Below are 21,712 nucleotides of genomic sequence, written 5' to 3'. Positions count from 1 at the left end.
TTTTTTTAATCAATTGAATAGCTACATTCAGCTGTCTGATATGTGGACAATCATCTTTATAAATAACTATGGGAAGGTTACTATATTCATTAAGGTGCTGCTTCAATTACAATCTTATGAACAAGTTAATGACACAGACCCTGAAATGGCCCCAAGGTAAATGAATGTGTTACTTGGAATCACTGTTTTAATTTCTTGGGTGCCCTTTACTGTTGTCATTACAAACACAGGAGAACTGGTTGAATCGAAACCACTTCCTTTCAAGGGCTGAGCCTAGGAAAGTGTTCATAATTAAGATTGTGAGCTGATTGATTATTCTTTATGTTCCAAGACACATTATGATACCCTTCTGTCTGCCACATACCACTTCATGCTTGTTCAGCTTCACCAGAAAAATGTGTAGATTGTGGTAGTACTTGCCCTACGTAAGTACCATCAGAATCTGCCCCTCCGATGTGAATTGTTCTCCATTAACTACTTTTTTCCCCTCTAGCCCAAGTTTACACTTGAATCAATGTAATGAACTTTTTCTGGAATGTAGGAAGGGGGGGTGTTCATTTAAACCAATTATTTGCCTTCCAGCTTATGAGCTTGATCTGTGTGTTCTCTCATGGAGAACACCAAAGTTGCACGTACAGTATTTAAAGAGCAGCTCTAACTCACACTGGGCTACAAGTGAATGATGATGGTGTAAACACATAAGCGTAACTACAGGGATTCCTGTGCTCCATTCATATCTTAGCCTGCACTCACTTCAGGGCATTCATGATTTTTCTAACACGTTTGAAAGCAACTGCTAAAGAAAGCAAAATGTGCATTTTCTGTCATGACATTTAGGAGCCCTCCAAAAGCCCTTAGGTACGAAATTTGCACACATACATGCACACACACACAAACACACTCTTACTGCATACACAAAAAGACAAATCCTTCAGCACATTCAGAAAAAAATGACACTATAATATGCATCAATAAAAGGCCTATTAACCTCACTGTTTCACATGTTTAGGCTTGCACAGTTTTTGAGGAATTTTCTCAAGCATAGGTAGCATCTAGCTTTAGACTTTTATACTGCACGTATCCTCAGATATGTACACGATACTGTTATAGACATCATTATGTCCATTCACTAAAGATCAAATCCTTGACTTGGAGCACGAACTTGTCCTATGCCTTGCTGCCTTCACAACTGCCATGTCACTCAAGCTCACTGTGCACAGACTCTGCTTGTGTGACAGGGAGCATAGTTAGACGTAGGCACTCCCGTATGACATTAGTTGCACTATTTCCTATATTTAGTTACTACAGGATATTCCAATCAACATAATCTAACGTTAAGGTTCAACTATAGCAGGAAAAGTACCCCTGAACCCTTCTCTAGCACTGTGGCCAGCTGCTGTGGAGCAGCCTACACATGTGCTATGAAATGTCCTTACTGGCAGGGTGGTCACTTCCAACCAGCTGTTGAAATAGTCCCTGGTCCATGCTAACTCCCAAACGGCACCTCTAAAAGCAGAAGTGCAGATAGCACAGGCAAAGTGTATCATTAGACTAAGAAAATATCCCTGATGACATATGTAATAGTCACATTCCAGTACCCAGCAACATTCCCTGACAAATATTTTCTAGCACAGAGGCAGCCAAACACCGACTGCTACTTTGAACAGCACATAGTATGAATTCCTTCGGTCTCTCTCCTTCATGTCTCACTGTCCACTCTTGATATCAGTGGACCTTTTAAAAAGTGTATATTTACAGTTTGTCTGAAGAATCTGACTAATATTTATGAAAAAGCCAGATTTATCTTCCTGGACATGCAGTCCCAGAGTCTTCTCTGGGAGAAGTGTCATGTCTGAGGCTGATTGCCCAGATCTGGTGTCACAGGTGAGCTGGCTCTTAACAGTGACTTCTGAGCATGCCCCAACGAGAGCTGAAGAAAGCTAAGACAAGGCAAAGCCTACTGCTCTGGCTGTGATGCCAGCCCTCCCATACACAGCCAGGCCAAGCTCTGCTGAGTGGAGTGGGACCATCCCACCCTGCTGTGCCAGTTTTGCATTGGCATCCTCACTCCTTATTTTGTAGCACACCAAAGCAAAGGACAGGGAGAGGCTTTTATATAAAATAGTGCTGGAACATATATGGGTGTGAAGATGTATTTTTTTTTAAAAAGACCTAATGATTTTTGTAATTATCTGGTCTGATTTAAGAGTAATTATGTATGTTACCACTATGTTTGCTTTGTTGCCCTTGACTTATGCACTGCCAAGCAACAGAACAATTGAGCTTTGTAGGATTAGACAAGATAGGATGGACACCATGCAATATAACTAGAGGGTAGGGCTAATGGGACCTAAAATTAGGTCAGTATGATGTTGAGAAAGACTTGTCTGATGATGTAAGCCAGCAAGGTAAAACAATTATTCTCTGACAGAGATACTTTTCTAGGGCAGGAGGAAGAGAGGCAGGAATCTACCTAAACTATCAAGACAGTCACTAGCCGTCCAGTTTCGCTATGGCACAGTAAGATGCCAATCAGCTTTCCATTCACCCTCCCAAAAAAGTCATCCAGAATCTCTTCCAAACTGCTACAAATTTTCAAGCAAGTAAAGGATTAAGTGAGCTCAGAATTTGGGGTGGGTATCAACAAAGGCTACCACTCATGAAGACATCAGTACACATGGGTGGTAGGGACTAGTAATTTATAGTAAAATTAATGTTTTGTTTAGATTAGGAATTACTCAACTTCCATGCAAAATCAAATAAAACCACTGCAAATTTGAAATCAAGTTAGCCTGACAATCCTTGCTGGCTGTCCATAGCAATGGAATGACTCCCATTTAGTGTAAGCAATCAGTTTAGGCAGGTGCTTGACAAACACTCAAATGGAAAATGGGGGTGACTGTTGTCATTGGAGTGTTTACATAGGTGGCACTATAGACCAAATCAAGCATGAGCTAGGTAGTATGCTGCTGGGTTTCTTATACCATTATACATACCGACTTTTGTTTATATTGTGTTCTGCATATTCTCCTCTTCTTTGCTGTTTATATAAAAAGACTGCAAGGAATGAGATGAAGCTGATGCAGTTGTCAGCTGGCTCCTGTTCTCTTCTTCCATGGGTGCAGCACTCCTGGCTGCGGGGGCATGTAGTCGGTGAGCGTCGAGCATCTCCAGCAAGAGATCGTAGAGTGGAACTACATTTTTACACTTCATATTATAGAGGTGCTCCATTCCTTTGTTGCTGTGGGTTGTAACAAAACAATGATTACTTTCCAAATGTGTTAGGGGGAAAATAAAGCTATATCAGCTGATAGTCTTTGATAGGTTCATGTAAATCCCACTTTGTACAAAACAAGTTGGTGCAGATGCTGTACGCTCCTGCTACAGTTAGCAGAAGGCACCTTCAAAGAACATTTCAGACGGCTCATGAGCAAGTTGTCTTCTAAAGGAGGTTCTTTTTCTCTCCTTTTCCCACAAGATAGGCTAGAGCACATGGATTTTTAATTTAGGCACTGTGACTAAGTGGATGGGATGAATCTTGGCTTTCCCATAATAAAACCTAAAATACTAGATATTTGTCCTAGACAATAACCTTAGCAAATGCTCACTTGTAATCATAACCAGTCACAAAACTATGGAAATAATAATTAACTTCACTATGCATCTGGAACGTCCTTAATTGTACAAATACTTCTTCAGGGAAAAAAAAATTATTAACATGAAGACAAAGAAACTCCAAAGAAGACACAAGTTAAAAAAAAACACATGCACACACCTTTTGACTTTTTCCTGAAGACTTGTGTATCAGCCCAGGAGGTAAAATTTGCATGCTTCAGCTTTAGTAGCTATGATGTGGTGCTTATTTTTATTTTAATTTTATTAACTGAAATAACAAAAATTTAAATCTGTATAACATCATCTCTTGTCTTTCATAAAAATAAAATTTATACTGTATCTTTTTTTAGACATGTCATGTTGATAACCCTCCAGCCACTGAGCAGCTACCTTAAGAGGTAATTACATTTGGGAGAATCATTGCTTAACAGAGTGCCTGAGACATTTCACCTCTAGCTAGCGAAGGGCACAGTTCTCTCAATTGGGATTCAGCAGATCTGCATTTACCCTCACCCATAAAATACACATAATGATCATAATCTCCTTTCTAAAGTGATTTGCAATCAAGCCACTTGTACAAAGTGGCGACATAAAAGTGATAGTTTTATTAAATCTGATCTCATAGGAGACTAAAGTTTGCAGAATTAGGCTACTGACACATTAGTATTCTACTTTTCAAGCAGAGTACACAAGATGCACATAACATTAGAGGTGGATACTGCTTAGAGCACTATAAAAACAAGAAAAGGCAAAGAAAACTAGAAGAAACAAGTGGGGAAAACATCTACTCCTTTCACACCATAATCCAATACAATGTTTTGCACACATATCCATACCTCTATATAGAAAGTAGATTTTTTTTTTTTTAAACAACTCTACACAGTTTGCACTCCCCTGAAAGAAGTGTGCAATTGTGAAACCCCCTTTGCATGGATCAGTGCAGAAGGGCTGACTGCATGTTTGCTCTCACCTCATGTGTCTGATGTGAGAGAGGATGAGGAGAAGCTGAGCCAGTCGTCTGTGTTGCTGCTGCAGAGAAAGACCCGACTTAGCCATTAAGTGTATCAGAGTGTCTGTGATTTTGTCCAGAACACGGTGAATGTAGTCTCTCTCTTCCAGAGATTTCAAGGTGCTGGAAAGAAAAGTGTACACACCTGGAGTAGGAAGGAGAAAGAAAACAAACAAATAACAGAAAAAAAAAAATTACTTTGATGGAACCAGACTTGGCCAAGGTACACGTCGTGGCTGGCCTCTTTGGTTGTGTTGAACCATGGGAGCTGACTGTGTGTGAACCCTCCTGCTTGCCAGCCAGGTCACTGGTTTGAATGACCTGTAGCATGTATTTGGTCATTGTGGGAAACGCAGGAGGAAGAAGACGATGACTCTTCCTGGCCTGAGTCTATCCAAGCTCTGGGCCAGGTTGTGGGCAACACCTGCAGCCTGTAGCTAGACCTATCTGGCTCACTCAGCTCTGAAACATTGAGGAGATGCTGCTGCCCCTTGAGAGCTCTGCAATACTTACTGACCAGCCCAGGCCTTCAGCAGTTCTTGCTGTTTACTCCTCTGCTTAATGTCTGGTTTTTTTTTTTTGTGATTTGCTAGTCAGTCTAGAACTGAATAATATGCTACCACAAAACATGTAAACAAAATCAGGGTTTGTTTACACACACTAGCCTCACAAAACCCTCCCAAAGCAACAAAGAGCTTGGGAAGGAATGCTCCTTCACCTGCAAACCCAACTCTCCTTAAAATCATGTCCAAAGCACACTGTGTAAATTTAGTCATTTTACACTGCTTACTGCTGAAAGTGAGCAGCCCGAAGGTTTGGACCAGAAGGAAACATTTCCAGAGATCAAGACACCATCAGACTTCCCCTCCAACAGCCCCTCTACACCTCCTATAGAGCACTCTAACCCAGGCATAAGAGCTTTGTCCAGTAGTACTTCTTGGGTGCATAAAGCACATCAACTTTCTAAATGGGAAATTCAAAACTATTTTGCATGATTTTATCTTGAATTTGTTCTAGACGATAACACATAGCAAAGGTGAATCAGGTCACAACAGCACTGTGCTGCCAAAAGGCAGCTGTTGCATTCAGCATCGATTTTTTTAATCCTCTGGTTTGAGCCAATAACTCTAATCAGGTTGTATTACTATAATCCAGTCTTGAGGCAGCAAAAGCTGGACATACATGTATGTTAATAAAATCAAACTGGCTGGATCATGGTGTGTTCATTAACCTGTGTCTATAATGTACTTGACATATCCTGTGCTTTAGCCCTTCTGCATCAGCTCACACAGCCAAAAAGAAATTCAGATCTTGTCCTTGGAAAAAATTTGTTTCTGGAATTACTTTTCATTTGGCTTTTCTTTAAAGTATTGTATATATCACAATATGGAATGCAGTTAGTGATATTAAGAAAAGAAAAGACACAGACACGCTAACATGCACACATACACAGACATATATACTCTAGCTTGTTTGTATTGTTTGTAGCCTAGGAATTATACTATTGGATTTGAAGATAATATTTGCCATGCATCTAAGCAGTCAGGGAAATTGAGCTTTTTTTTTTTTTTTCTTTACCATCTTCTTGGCACACCTCACCTGCTTACATCATCTCAGTACTTGAAGGACCTGGCACCTGAAACTACTGTAACCTGCAAGTAGGTTTTATGACTTTGGGTTTTCTGTACTAAAAAGAAATACAAATTTATGTTTGTTAACATCAGAGTGTGAATGTCTCTGAGAGAGACACCAAGTGAGAGAGAGAGACTGCTTTAAAAAACTAAAATGATAATTCAAATACTGCACAACTGTTGAAAAATGTCAGTCAGAGCTCTTAATTTTGGTAATGAATATTGCTTCAAATTTGATAGATAGTACAATGGCTTCTTTCCTCATAAAGCTCTTTATGATTATTATTATTATTTTTACTGAAATTAACTCACCAAAGAGAAATATCTCCCTGGGCTTTTTTCAGCTGAATGATTCTGAAGCACCCTCACATACGTCTACTGACAATATCAGGCTTTATACTTTAGCAGGTACCTTTAGGGGCAATAGCCCTTTAGCAGGAAACATTAGTCTCATAAGACCACAGTGCCTTCAGAGCACCTTGCTTCAGCCAGAGGATGTAATTGTGCCCTTGTAGCAGTGCCCCTTTGTTTCAAATCAGCAAAGGAAAAGAAAATCTGTTAGGAAGAATTGTGTCTCACCTAGGTCTAGTCTAGAAGCTATTAAAAAATATAAATCAAAAAAGCACTCCCCAAAAAATGTAGAGACTTCAGGCAATTGCCAATCAATAACTGCCAAGAAAAATGACGTTTGGTTTTACTTTCTTTCCCTCTGGTGATTGCTCCTGCCCCAGGCCAATCACCTGAAATTTCCCCAAAAGAAGTGCCTGCTATCCATCACACACATACACACACAAGTAGAGTTTTGGAACAAGAGTGCAGAAACTTGTCTTAGCAAAGTGAAATTTAACAATCTCAAAGGTATTTCCAAGCTCTGGAACTGAAAGCAAGCCTAAATTGAATAGCTACCAGGTTATTTTCCGGCTCTTTCTGTAGATGAGAACTGTAACATAGTAGGGGCAAGGACAGAAGGAAGCACCATCCAGCAAACAAGTAAAGCCTATTGGTCCATGCCCATGACACACAGCTATGCATGGAACAGGGTCCCTGGGAGACTGCAGTGCTACCATGGCAGCTATCAGCATAGAGTAAAATAATTTTATATGCATCAATATATATAGTCATGTATTTCTGCATGTTACTGTAGAGAAGAATGCCCTTCTTCCCCTTCTACCATGCCCCATTGCTCTGGATCTGCAGCAAGCCAGGCTGAGCTATGAGCAACTTCAGCTCTGCACCTTACACTCATGTAATCATCCAGCCTCCCAAAGAAAGAAATTAATAAAAAACACAATATAACAAGATCTGGAAAAATCACCAAAAAAAAAAACAAAACAGTAGTCAGATGGAAAGATCTATCAGAAGGTCTGCAGAATGCATAAAAGTAACTAAATCTTTACATCTCTATGGACTAAGCAGCTAACGGATTAGGTGACTCAGCCGCTAAGGCAGACATGATCTACATCTTTGTCTCCAAAATGAAAGCTTGTTGCTTTGCCACATAACACCACTCCTCTTTTCAGACACACTCAAAAATAAATCATCTGGAATCATGTTGCCCTTTCACGTTTCTAATACTTATTTTCCAGTGTTAAGAAACAGCCCTTTATTATTGAGCTGAGCGTGGTTTTCAAAAAGACAATTTCATTTTTTAGCCAAAAGATTTATTGCTGCAGCTTTAGAGGGGCACCTTCTGGTTTGTTATTTAGCTAGAGACAATACTGTCCTTGTTGTTACAGACACGCTGTCGCCTCGATATCTCAGGAAACATTTGGCCTAGCATAAATGTATATTTTGCTTTATAAACAAAACCTTGCATCTTTTCCACACACATATTGAAATTTAAAAATTTGTTTGTATTTTGCCCAAGAACACAAGGAAAAGGAGGGTAAAGACATTGAACAGCCTTGAAAGATGTTGCAAAAAAAAAGAGAGAAAATGTCCAACAAAAGCAACAAACAGCACTACCTCATACGAAGAGACTAACAGCTGCCCAAGAATTTAATGAAGAATTGTTTGTGTACACTCTGAATTAAATCTTCACAAAGCTTTAGAAGGCAAATACAGACTGCTTTTAAATATGAAATGTACCATAATTAGCCCAATTTGTTTAATTATTCCACTTGTTTAAATCATTTTGAGATCAGTCAGTTTAATCATATGCATATATAACACAGATAGCATAAGGGCTAAAAATTCATAGTGTGTTTATCTGCTGTTACTTTAATAGAAGATTTGTGTATGTGCAATCATGTGCAATCAGAGAAAATAAAGTAAAAAAAAAAAAATCAGGTTAAGGAAGGCTTGGAATTCATATAGTTCAACCTCCTTCTCAAACAGTGTAACTTCAGGGTTCAGTCAAGCTGCCCAGAGCTTTGTCCAGCTGAGTTTTGTGTATGTGCGAGGATGGAGACGGTAACATCTTTCTGGCCAACCTGTTTCAGTGCTTAACCTTTCTCACTGGGAAGCTTTTTTGTTCTGCTCATCTAAGCAAGGTTTCCTTTGCTGTGGTTTGTCTCCATTGCTACATGTCTTTTCCTCTTGCACCTCTGAGAAGAGTTTGGCCCTGGCTTCTCCATAATTATTCATCAGCTATCTGAGGAGTGCCATAAGAACCTCCCTCAGCCTTCCCTTTACCAGAACGGACAAATCCAGCTCTCTCAGCCTCTCATATATCATATATGCTGTGCACTTCAGTGCTCATAATATTTCATCTGTCCAGCACTTTACAAAGAGTCTGGCTATATTCTGTGAAGAAAGGCATCTCCAAGAGACATTTTAGATTATCTATGCCAAACAACACTTACACAGCTATTACATATACCCCAAATTATGCTACTTAGTTACCTCCTAATTTGGGCATCTAAAGGATCTGACCATCAGAAGCTCATGTCCACGTTCCAACCACCTAATAGTTAAAGCTTCAGAGAGTTGTAAAATTAGTTTGCTATATGAATGCAAAAACTGAAATGTAAAATTAACTACTTTTGTGCATAAAGGTAATTACAAGCAATACATACATGCATTCTGTGGCCATACATAGACATACATTCAGTTTACAGCGTACTCAGATATCCTGCAATAAGTGCAGTATGCAAGCCAGAGTAATATGTGTTGCTCTGCCTGACAATTATATAAATTGCTTTCACTATGCATCTGTAACAGTTGAAATTAATCCATGCTCTCTGACCTATCTCTGTCAAGATTCTTGTAAAACTGATGGACTTCTGAGCAGCTACAATCTTTTACACAGTGTAAAAAAAACCCACACACTTGAAATCAGATCAGTCATCGGACCATGAAATCAACTCTGACCTACCACGTAGAGCACCACCAATTCAAACCTGCTGAATATGATCCTTGAAGGAATGAAGATCTAGAATCTCCTAGCCTCACCCCGTGGTCCCACCTCCCTTACCTGCATGAGGAAATCTGGCTTTGATTATCACTGACTTCTTGAAACAAAAAAAATCCCATTAACAAAGTGAGGTGTGTTTATGAAGGATAGCTGGAGACATCTAGCAAAATTTTATCTAAACAAATTTAGTTTTCTGGATCAATATGAAATACAGCATTGGCACAAAAATTCTCAACAGCATGGCTTCACATTCAATATATAAACATTGGATGTGTTTTATTCAAACTTTCTATTCTTTTTCTAATAATAATTCAATATTTCTATAAATCAACTGCATATTCTCTATTTAAGGGGCTAATTACATTTTAATATATTAGATAAAAATCTGGAGGATTTCAGCTTTAGGAAATGATCTAATTATCAGGACAATAAAAAAATAAAATGTCAAACAGCAATTACAACTGTCATACCCTGGCATCCAAGATAAAAAAGTAACCCCTCATTCCTGATATGCCAGGTGCTTGCCTCAGATGTTACTTTTTCATAATTATATTTTTCATAATTCAACCACAGCAAAACTTGAATCCCATTAATAGCCTGTAGAACATAAATTGAATACTTTATATTTGATTTTAACAATATATAATTTGGCTTGAAGTTTGATTTGGTTCATTTTTTGAGTAGACCAGGTCCAAGTTTCCATAAAGGAAGAAGTGCTTAACCAATAAAGACTACTGAGTGTACAGTTAGCCTTCGATGAGAATTACCTGAATTTGTATTTCATGCAACTTGGGCAAGTGGCCTGTTAGACCACCAGATAAAAAGGATATACAGCCCTCCACATGTGTTCTGTCTAGAGACTGACACAATCTGCAAGTTCAGACTCAACAGGAAAGTGTGAGAACAAGTGATGGGAAAGTCTGGCATCTTAATTCATTATATAACAATTTAGCAGAGAACTGAATCTAAAATTTTTACCCTAGTGCCTATATTATTATCATTTTAGACCTCTGTCCTTTCTGTGAGAATGTCATTGGCCTCACTTTTTAGAATTTTGTTGTTGTTGTTGTTGTTTTTAGAATGGTGTGTGTTGGAAGGGGCCTTTGAAGGTCATCTAGTCCAACCTTCCCTGCAGTGAGCAGGGACATCTTCCACTAGATCAGGTTGCTCAGAGCCCAGCTCAACCTGGCATTGAATGTTTTCAGGGATGGGGCATTTACTGCCTCTCTGGGCAACCTGTGCCAGTGTTTCACCACCCTCAATGTAAAAATTTTTTTCCTTATATCTGGTCTAAATCTACCATCTTTTAGTTTAAAACCATTACCCCTTCCTTTTCCTGTTCTGCATTTAAAAATATATTCTCTGGAGTTCTTCCTCTTTTCAAACAGAAAAGAATCATGTGGTGTGCAGCAGAAATTTTCTCTCACGTCTCAACTTGAATTTGCTTATTTTAATCATCTCATGCAGAATTCAAGTCAACTAACCTTACATATTTATATCTATACCTACATTTGCTGTCTAATCACTTATTTTTGAAGTGTAGCTTCAGAATGAGATTTACAGCCCAAAAATACTTATTAACTATGAAGGTAGTGGAAGGTGATAACATCAGTTTAAGATGCCTGTATTTTAACAGAAACTGGGATAAACTCAGCCACACTTTGCTATTTCTCTTTATTTTACCATCACCAAAAAAAGAAACGTGTAGGTTTACAGTGAAGTGTTGCCTTTGAAGGCCCCAAGTATGGCTCCAGCTACTTCAGCGTCTTGAAATCGGAGCTTGACCTAAGACCTACCAGCACCTAGCTCAAAACTCTGCTCTGACCACCCTTCACACCAGCTGTACACAACATATCAACTACTTACTGCATTAATTTGCTGGGTCCTTTCTACACCACTGAACAGGTTTGCCTGCTTCCATCCCTGCCTAGCGGTCCTGCCTGCATCTATGTTGACAGTTCCTTTTCAATTGCTGCTGTCTCTAAAAGAAAACATCATTAGTGACAACAAGTAACATTCAGCCACATACAGAAGCAACCACAATTACCCAAGTGACAGCAAAGCACAGCACTTACCAGAATTGAGCAGGATGATGGACTTAAGGCACACAAATTCTTCCCCTTGAAGGTTCATCATTCGAAACCGAGCAGCAGTAGCCAGCAGCATGTCAAAGATTTCCACCATGCCCTCTACACATTTCCCTTGATTCCTGTGTGAATACCATCAAGGGAGATATTCGCAGCTTTAACTTGGTGATAGCACAAGCTTTTTATCCCCCTGTATAATTCCCTTCCAATCTGACTTCATCAGTTCACTAGCTAGCACATGACTTCCTACTCTGTGGTCATTTAGTGTATGTGTGATTAGAAAAACAGAATTCTTGGTATTCCACATAAAACAAATAATTAAATACTGTATTCTCCCTGAAAAAAATGTCAATTTTATAAACTCATCACCAAAGCATGACTGTGGTGAAACATGAGATTGACTCAACCAAAACTTACACTGTTTTAATTTCTTATTTTTTGTGTTCTGTTGGTGTTACTTTCTTTCCTGTCCTTTTTTTTTTTTTTTCCTGTTGTTGTTATTTTGTTTTTCCTTTATCTGAAATAGTCTCAATTCCTCCTCCCTAATGTTTCGTACTTGTGTCTGCCTGGCCTTGCAATCTGTAATGTTCCAACACATCTCTCCCATTTTTCTTATATCAGCATAATAAATATAATAATAAAGAATAAGTTTATTCATGAGCTCAAGAAGGACTTACGAGGCCAAAATCTTGTCTGTATGACTGAGTCTGATTGAAACTATCACTTCACTCCACAAATCAGAAAGTTGTTTACATTACAGCATTAAAAAAAGCTAAAATTTGGGGAATCTCAGAGTGTTCATTAGTCATGGCAATCAACCACCTCTTTCTGCTCAAAACACTAGGTCCTCTCATTCACTGATTTCCATCTTGCACACCCAATCTGCAGTTCAAGAATTAATGTGGACTGTAATGATTTTTAATAACAATTTAGCCTGCGGATTTTCTGGTCATGGAATTTTAGAACATGCATGTTGCTACCTTTTACCAAATACTAATAATATTTTTACTTTTATTAGGACTTCCTTAGCGAAATTTTAACATGGAAGACTTAATGAGTGATCAGATACGCTGCTTAAAGATAAATTTTAGATACAGCTTTTATGAACAAAAGTTTGAAGATTACTGGTGTAGGAAAATGAAAAAGTAATTTTAAATTATCAAATGCCTTTTCCACTATAATTTGTAACATGAACACAGACTGAGCATCTCCTAATTTCACTGCAACAAAACCATCAGATACACAGCACAGATATACCTGTCTCAGTCTTCATACAGCTGTGCTGTGGGGACTGTAGCTAATGTCTAGACCCACACCAGACCCTCAGACAAAACAGTCACCTTCTTTTTCACCTACAGCCTGAGAAAATTCTTTGTACTTCTCAACCATGACTAAACCTAAAACTGAGTCAAAGAAGGAGAAGGGATTTCTGTGAGCACTTGTGCGCTTGTCTCCTTCCTTTCAACTTCAAATCCCTATTCAGCTTAATTTGGTGCTTGAACTTCTGGCTCCCTTATTCCAGAGCAGTGCCTACAAGCCAGTGACAGATGCTATTTCATCTGCTTTCAAAGCTATTTAAACTAAGCAGGACAACGTCAGGATAACTAAGCAAGAGATACTACCTTAAAACAGCAGTAGGATGTTGGTCAAAATACAGTAATATATGAAAAAGTGTGGTCCCAAGCAAGTTTTCCAATCACTCTCACAACAGCACACATTCTCTGACTTTTCTGTGAGAATGAGATGACCTAGCCTTGGGAATGGAAATAGCAGAAAGGTATGTTGAATAAGGAGGTAGGGTTGCTCCTTCTCACCTCAGGTCCCTGTGGGCTACCAGGCAGCTGCACGCTGAGTACTGCTGAGAAGTGCCTCATTCTCCCCACGCATTTCACTAGCACTTAGCTCAGAAGTTTCTTTCCAATATGTAGCAGGCACCTGGTCACAAGCTGTAATATTTGGCAATGCAACTTTCATAGCCTTTTCCGGATCTTAAAAATTTCTACTGACAAAATGGTGGTTTAAACTATAGCAGCTTTTCAGGCATAACCCGCAAAATAGATAATTTCACATATTAGGTCCCCACAGATGATGGTAACAAGTGCAGTGTAAAAATTTGGGGACAAAAGTCTCTTAAAATTAGCAGGTAGGCAGACTTGACGTTGTGTTCCACATAAAGCATGTGATGCCTTTTGTAACCTCATTTACAATGCTCTGACTGATGAGCTGAACTAAAGGACTGGTCCTAATTTTTTATATCTGAACAAGCCTGAAGGTTAAATCTGAACTCCTCAGATGAGGAGTTTTCAATGATTTGCTGACCAGTCAGTCATACTGGTCAGTGCTGGATGTGGAGAGCTCTTCGGCATGGCCATCTTGTTACCCTAAAGAATCCTGCTTGGATAGAATAAAGCTGAAGAACTGAACTGGTTATATTCAACTATATTTCTCCTCTGAATGAACATCAGTAAAGGAAAGGCAAAGTACTGTTTAACAGCACCACTTTAAAAAAAAAAAAAGAAACACAGAAAGCAAAAATCCATCAGGCACTCAAAACAAGGCGTGAGAATATAAGTAATTACTATTACCTTAAAATCTGGTTTATGTGCTAAAATTGAAATCCTATGGAAGTAAAACAAATACGATTTTTTTTTATAGTGGGACAAGTTCCACTGCTTCTGATGCAGTATTTTTGCTTATAACTAGAGAAAGATTAATTTTGCATATACAGAGCTAAAGCCAGTTTCAGAGGACTAAAAGCCTGTAGCAGTTTTCTCATAACTTAAATAATGCCCCAATAAAGGTTAGTTTAAAAAATTTAGAATGTCAGGGTTATGCATAAAGTTTCTGTAGATCATATGGTGAATGACCTATATTAAAAAAAAAATAAATAAATACACAACTTCATGTCTGGCTAAGGTATTTACTTGCTTTCTAAAACTCATTGAATTACTGCCAGCCCATTTTGAAAACAATTCAAAATATTACACAGTCTGAACAAATTGCAAAATTTGCATCTCCACAGCTACAATTTTAAAAGGAACAGTAAGTTATTTGTAAAGTGAGACCTTTTAAAATGCCTTATGGCAACTCATAAGGTGGAAAAGACATTTTGATAGCAAGTAAGAATTATTCCCATGTACTTTCTACAAAAATAGTTCAATGGGCTCTAATTTACCAGATCAACATTCCAATCAATATCCTCTTGCTGACAAGTAAAACCTCTGGACAAAAATCTCTAGTTCTGCAGCACATAGTCCGTGTGCCTAAATCTCCATGTGTGTCTTTCCCACCAACTGAACTCATATGGTAGATGATAAATAAAAAATTATGTAAATTTAAGAGATTCCAAGTACTTCCTAATCTCATTTGCTTTGCTATCTGCTCTGTGTGAAACACCAGGCTACTCCATAAGAAAAAGAGTATCTCTTAAAGCAGATTTAAGTACTTCAGATGAAGTTAGATACCTAGTTTTAGGTATTCATGTGTGCAAGTAACAATTTAGAAATTTCTGCTTTATTTTCAGAGTTAGGCAGCAGATCCAGACCCACTGAAATCAGTGACAACTGCAGGAGCTTAGTATATGAAATACAGGCTTCTAATAAGTGGTTTTATTATCTAGGCTACAACACTTATTTTCTTTGTTAACCAACAAAAACTATCTGAAATAGGATTCTCCAGTTCTCCTGAGTTGCCTTCTGACTTTCTAATATAAGCTGATAGTATTATCACATCTTCACAGCTATATGTCCAGTCCAGTTGATAGGAAGGCCTTTCTAGGAAGGCCTAGATAACTTTCCTGGAGGACAAATTAAGCAATAGCTTTGAAAATTATCCTTATCCCACCATCATGTTGTTGTCTTTGTGTACTCTTGGATTACTGAAAACAAAACAATAAAAGCATGTTTACTGACAAACATCAGAGAAAAAGAATCCTTAACACTTGGCTATGAAGAAATGTTTAGGAAAGTTAAAACATGTGAATTAAAGGTCTTAAGTTATTACATAAAAGTACTATGTGCATTAACTTTAGTAAGCCAACAGAATCACAGAATCATCCAGACTGGAAGGCAACTCAGGATGGGTTTAGTCCGACCTCCCACTTAAAGTAGAGTCAGATCACTCAAGGCTTTATGAAGTCTGGTCTTGAAAACCTCCAAGGACAGGGAGTGCACAACTCTCAGCTTAATTATTTGCATCACTCTGGGTTTTTTTTCCTCCCCTATATCCAGAGAGAACCTAGTCTGCTTCAGTTTATGGCTCCCATGTCTCAACTCTGCTGTCAGGCATCTTAATAAAGACCCTTGAGACATGCTCAAAAGCCATCTATTCTCCAGGCTGAAGAAATCCACTTCTCTAGGTCACAAGGCATCTTCTCCCACCTTGGAGACTCTTCACTAGGTTTACCACAGTTTATTAACATCTTTTCTTTATAAATAACACATAGAAGTCTCCCAATCACTGGTCTACAGTCTGATGGAGGATTCCTACATGGATATACTGCAGTCATTAGCTGGAAAGTCAAAATAGCATTGTGCAAGTAACTCAGGGAGTTTCTGGACTGTGTTGATGAAAACTTCCCAACACAAACAGCACAATGGCCAACCAAGGGCAATGCTCTAATGACCCTCTCCTCACAAACAATGGCAAATTCCTGGTAAACTTGGCCACACATAGAAAATTTGGCTTCAGCGACCATAAGATTGACCTGGGGCTTTTTAGTCTGGAGAAAAGACTTAGGGGGATCTAATTAATGTGTATAAATATATGAGGCCTGGGTGTCAAGAAGAAAAGGGCAACCTTTTTTAGCTTATGCCCTGCAATAGGCAAGGGCAAATGGATACAAACTGGAGCACAGGAAGTTCCATCTCAAAATGAGGAAGAACTTCTTTACTGTAAGGGTCACAGAGCACTGGAACAGGCTCCCCCGGAAGGTTGTGGAGTGTCCTTCCTTGGAGACTTTTAAGACTAATCTGGATGTGTTCCTGTGTGACCTGCCCTAGATTAGATGGTCCTGCAGGGGTTTGGATCCTATGATCTCCATAGGTCCCTACCATTCTGTGATTCTGTGAGATGTGATTGAGATGAGGATCCAGAAGCAGGCTGGGAATGCAAACAATTGGATTATGACTGGGCTTCAGAACAGACTGCAGTTTATTTATGGAATTGCTAGTCAGAATATTTTTGGGAGACATGATGGGGAAAAGTGTCAAGGGAGCTAGAGAATATTTTAAGGGAAACTGATGGAGAGCTCAGGATGCAGCTTTGAGCAACCTGGTCTAGTGGGAGGTGTCCTTGCCTGTGGGAGGGGGCTTGAAACTAGACAATCTTTAAGGTCCCTTCCAACCCAAACCCTTCTATTATTCTTTGATTCAAACAAACCTATCCCACTGTAGAGGAAGACCAGATATTTCAGCAGAAATGCAACCTGGCTAAGAAAATAGCCCCATAATGATATCATCAGTTTGTTGTAAATCAGCTGGGCAGTTATATTTATAGCTTTTCACATAACCTGCCTTTTGTATTACTCCTGTTGGCATCATCATTTTCACAAAATAGGTTGAGAAGCACAGCTCCCTCTTCAACAGAAACAGAACAACTATTAGGATTGAGCCTGAGGCTCAAAAAGGCAATTCCTACCTCTTCCAGTGCTGATGAAATTATCAGCCCACCATCCTCTGAGGTTTGCTAATCTTTTCTGATGTGTCTTTTTGTTGCTCCTTGAGCTAAAGCTGAAGCAAAAGTGGTGGCTAGTTCAGATACCAAATGAAAGAGGTTAAAATAAAGCCATGTAAGAGAAAAAATTCAGGAAGACTGAGAACAGATAAAAGACAGAGCAGAACTACTATATCCTGTACTATTTCTAAAGCAGCAAAGAACTGTCAAAATATTTACTTTTTTTTTAAGTTCTACCCATTAGAATATAATTACAGGCTTTATGCATAGGTGGTGCCTGTCTTCAAGACAGGAGATTATTTTTATATACATTAATGTGTTCTATATCACAGAGTCAATCATAGAAACATAGGATGGTTTGGGTTGGAAGGGATCATAAAGATCTTCCAGTTCCAAACCCTCCCAGTGTAGGCAGGGACACCTTCCACTAGACCAGTTTGCTCAAAGCCCCATCCAATCCGTCCTTGAACATTTCCGGGGAGGGGACATCTAAAACTTCTCTGGGCAAGCTGCCCCAATGTCTTAGCACCTTAACAGTAAATAATTTCTTCCTAATATCTAAACTAAATCAAACCGTTACCCTTCATCCTATCACTACACTCTGTGATCATGAGTCCCTCCCCATCTTTCCTGTAGACCCCCTTTAAATACTGAAAGGGCACAATAAGTCTCCCTGGAGTCTTCTCCTCTCCAGGTTGAATAATTCCACTCTCAGCGTGGCCTCACTGGGGAAATGTTCCAGCCCCTGAGTCATGTTCATGGCCCTCCTCTGGACCCATGCAAGCAGATCTATGTCTTTCTTACACTAGGGGCCCCGGGGATGAACGCAGTATTGCAGATGATGTCTCACTAGAGTGGAGTAGAGGAGCAGAATCACTTCCCTTGACCTGGTGGCTACATACACTTCTGTTGATGCAGCTAGGATACGGCTAGCTTTCTGGGCTGCAAGCACACATTGCTGGCTCATATTCACTTTTTTATCCACCAACACCTCTCAGCCTTTCTCTCCAGTACTGCTCTCAATCCATTCTCCACCCAGCCTCTATTTGTGCTTAGACTTGCCCCAACCCAACTGCAGGACTTTGTGTTTGGCTTTGTTGAACCTCATGAAGTTTGCATAGGCCCATCACTGAAGCCTGTTGCAGTCCTTCTGGATTTTCCACACTTTCCCTCCAGTGTGTCAACACACAACACAGCTTGTTGTTATCAGCAAACTTGCTGAGGCTGCACTCAAACCCACTGTCCATGTCACCAGCAAAGAAGTTAAACAGTGCTGGTCCCAATACCAACCCCTGAGGATCACCACTTGTCACTGTTCTTCACTAAGACATTAAAAGCCTCTGATAGCAAATCTTTGAGTGTGATCATCCAGCCAGTTCCTTATCCACCGAGTGGTCCATCTGTCAAATGCATGACTCTTCAATTTAGAGACCAAGATGTCATGCAGGGCAGTGTTAAATTATTCACACAAGTCCAGGTAGATGACATAAGTTGCTTTTCCCATATCCACCAGTGTTTTACCCCATCATAGGAGACCAAATCTGAAAGTCAGGATTTGCCCTTAGTGAAGGTATGTCAGCTGTCATCAACCACCTCCTTATTTCCCATGTGGCCTAGCATAGTTTCCAGGAGGATCCACTCCATGCTCTTGCTGAGCACAGAGGTATTGTATTAATAGACATTGAGAAACACTTTCTGCTCCTGTGTAAAGTGATGCACTAGAACAGTTTAAGGGAGTGGGATGGCAGGAAAGCTTCATCTCCAAGGTTTTAAGACCAGGTCAAGAGCATTCACCAGGACCACTTAAATACTGCCAGATAGGTGTTGCAAGGCTACTTAACTGAGTATTCCCCCTTTTCTACAATGCTATGCTTTAAGAGTAATTGAAAGATAAGGATATTGTTATCAGGGATGAAATTTTACTTCATAACATCCTGTGTTTAATCAGTAACTCTGGACATTGGGGAAAAGGTTAGGGGAAAAGTAAGAAAGAAATGTGAAAAAAAAAAAATAGCCCCCAAAGCTCTAGGGCAAAAAAACGGACTCCAAAGAACAGGAATCAAAAAGAAAAGCAGAGACTACCATGAGTAAACTAAATCACAGTATCAAATGCAAGGCTTGCTGATGAAGAGAAATGCCTAACCTATTTATTATTCTGTGTCAGTACTCATTAGGTTAAATAGCATTTTTTTTTAAAAAATGGCTGTTTTGATCTCAACAATTAGGCTTGTACCATCACACAAATCAACCACTAAGTCAATTGGGCATGAAAGTGAGAGCTTCAGAAAGAAAGAAATTAAAAATACAAGGCTTGTTCTGTAGTGGTTCCATTGTGTTGTTTTCTGTGTCGTTGTTTTTAAAAACAACTTGTTCATGAGCCTTTATTACTACAAGTGATAGCAAAGTGTAGCAACATCTTTTACTCATCCATTTCTCACTGAACATTTGCCTCCAAATGACACACTCTGAAGAAATTTATAGAGTGCAGTCAATGGGTGGTATTACATCCTGCTGTTTCTGGAGTGTACTATTAAAAGCCCTTTGTTTGTTTCTTCTTTTTTTTTTTTTTTTTTTTATATAAGCTTTGGTTTGGATTTGGAGGTTTGGATCTGGAGGTTTGGATCAACTACTGGATAAAAAGTACTCAAAAGCTTTAAAGTAAGTCCAAGGTTTAAAAGTCATCATTGACAAATATTTCCAATAAATATGGAGTAGCACATTTATATATTAAAAAACCAAAAATAAATAAAATAAAAATCTAGTTTAAAGTGGTTTTCACCTACAGTTAGTTACAGAATACCAGAATTGCTGAAGTTGAGTGGCTAGCTGGACATCACCTAGTTCAATGCTACTGTTCAGAGGGTACCCATCAGGTATTTATACACATTGATGAGAGACAAATCTTCTCAGTCTCTCCTTGAGTCCATTAATCATTTTTGTGGCCCTTTGCTGTACTCGCTCCCATATTTCCATGTCTGTCTTGCACTGGGAAGGCCAGAAACCAGATTTGTGAGAAAGGATCATCTACCTCTAGCTGCTAGTAATGCTTTTCCTAATGCAGCCAAGGAGGCCATTTGCCACCTTTGCCGTGAGGGAGAGGGAGCATTGCTGTCTCAGAGAGCACCCAGTTCCACTGATTTCCCAGAAAATGTATGGAGTTTTCTCCATCCTGCTGTCCTGCAGGCACTTTGGTATTTATGTGCATACGCACATTCAAGAGGGTCTGTTTATATTACGTTTTGTTGATTACAATAACTCTCTTGTCCACACCCTTCTGAATCTCCTACTTCCCAGCCCACTGCTATCTCCCTCGTTTGATTGTGGGTTATCATCTCCTTTCCCTGATGTTCCTAGTTTAAAGCTCCTTTACCAGGTTGGCCAGCCTGTGGAAATAATAGTTTTGCCTCAGTTCATGAGGTTGATCTTCTTAGGCATCCTCAGTCCTCAGAGCAGGTTCCATGTTCACAAAAGCTGAATCCCTACTGTTGACACCATCCATGCAAACAGTTGTTGGCCTGTAGGTTCTGACACACTTCCTCAGGCACTTGCCTCAGCCATCCCAGTAGATTGACCATATGGGCTCCCATGCCCTTGACCTTTGCCCTCAGAGCCTTGTAGTCATTCCTAAGTGTATTTCTTGACTAGATCAACAAAGGATCATCTAACTAGGCATAAAAAATACAAGCATGCTATACATTTCAGCAGTGGTGAATCAGGTCTGAAAAATATTGACAATTAACTACAAGGTACATTTTAAATATTTTTTTTTTTAAATGTGATGTGAAATGGATCCACAAATATGTCAGATAGGAAAAATCTCTAAAATGCTGCTATAATAATTCTAAGAAAACATTTTTTTTTCTTGTTGCATTTGAGATATTTAGATTAGATAATTATTATGAAGGCTCTCCATTTGTGAAGAATAAAGTTACAATAATTGGCTGAGAAAATATTGTTCTTTTTGACAGGAAGGCCTTTTTCAGCTTAATTCACATTCAGTTTAAACCATCTTAAAGCTAAAAAAAATTTAAAATTCTCTTCATATCAGAAATGCAAAGAAAGTTTAATTTTTGAAACATCAGAATCACAATCCAGCATGACCTAGAACTGGAGCCTCAGCTTCCAAGGTCAGATTGACAAGATGAACGTGAAATCTTAGAATATGTGTAGGGACTATCTTGAATCCAGAAATGATTTCATTCTCTCTCAAAACTTCTGTTCTGTGCCTATAAATACATCCAGAGAACCTCTTTTTCTAACAGCTGAAATCTGGGGAGATCATAATGAAATAATAATTTTTTTTAAAGAGATCATCACTTTGAACATTGCCCAGCACCTCCCC

At 39.1% G+C, this 21,712-nt stretch overlaps 1 protein-coding gene across 1 annotated transcript in view; it reads right to left on the bottom strand.

Annotated features, from left to right (window-relative positions):
- Window positions 1-2,120: 2,120 nt before the first annotated feature.
- The window catches only part of ESR1 (estrogen receptor 1), a 62,692-nt gene continuing 43,100 nt past the window's right edge, over window positions 2,121-21,712 (bottom strand). The window contains exons 4-6 of the mRNA XM_008946801.1: window positions 11,686-11,819; window positions 4,586-4,769; window positions 2,121-3,241 (exon numbers count right to left, since the gene is read on the bottom strand). Of these exons, the coding sequence (XP_008945049.1) occupies window positions 3,007-3,241; window positions 4,586-4,769; window positions 11,686-11,819 (553 nt within the window). The 3' untranslated portion in view covers window positions 2,121-3,006. The remainder of the gene's footprint in view (window positions 3,242-4,585; window positions 4,770-11,685; window positions 11,820-21,712) is intronic.

The sequence above is a fragment of the Merops nubicus genome, unplaced genomic scaffold (genome assembly GCF_000691845.1).
Source record: "Merops nubicus isolate BGI_N331 unplaced genomic scaffold, ASM69184v1 scaffold4009, whole genome shotgun sequence".
Lineage (NCBI taxonomy): Eukaryota > Metazoa > Chordata > Aves > Coraciiformes > Meropidae > Merops > Merops nubicus.
The sequence above is the reverse complement of the archived record's forward strand: the minus strand, read 5'-3'. Positions and strand labels throughout refer to the sequence as shown.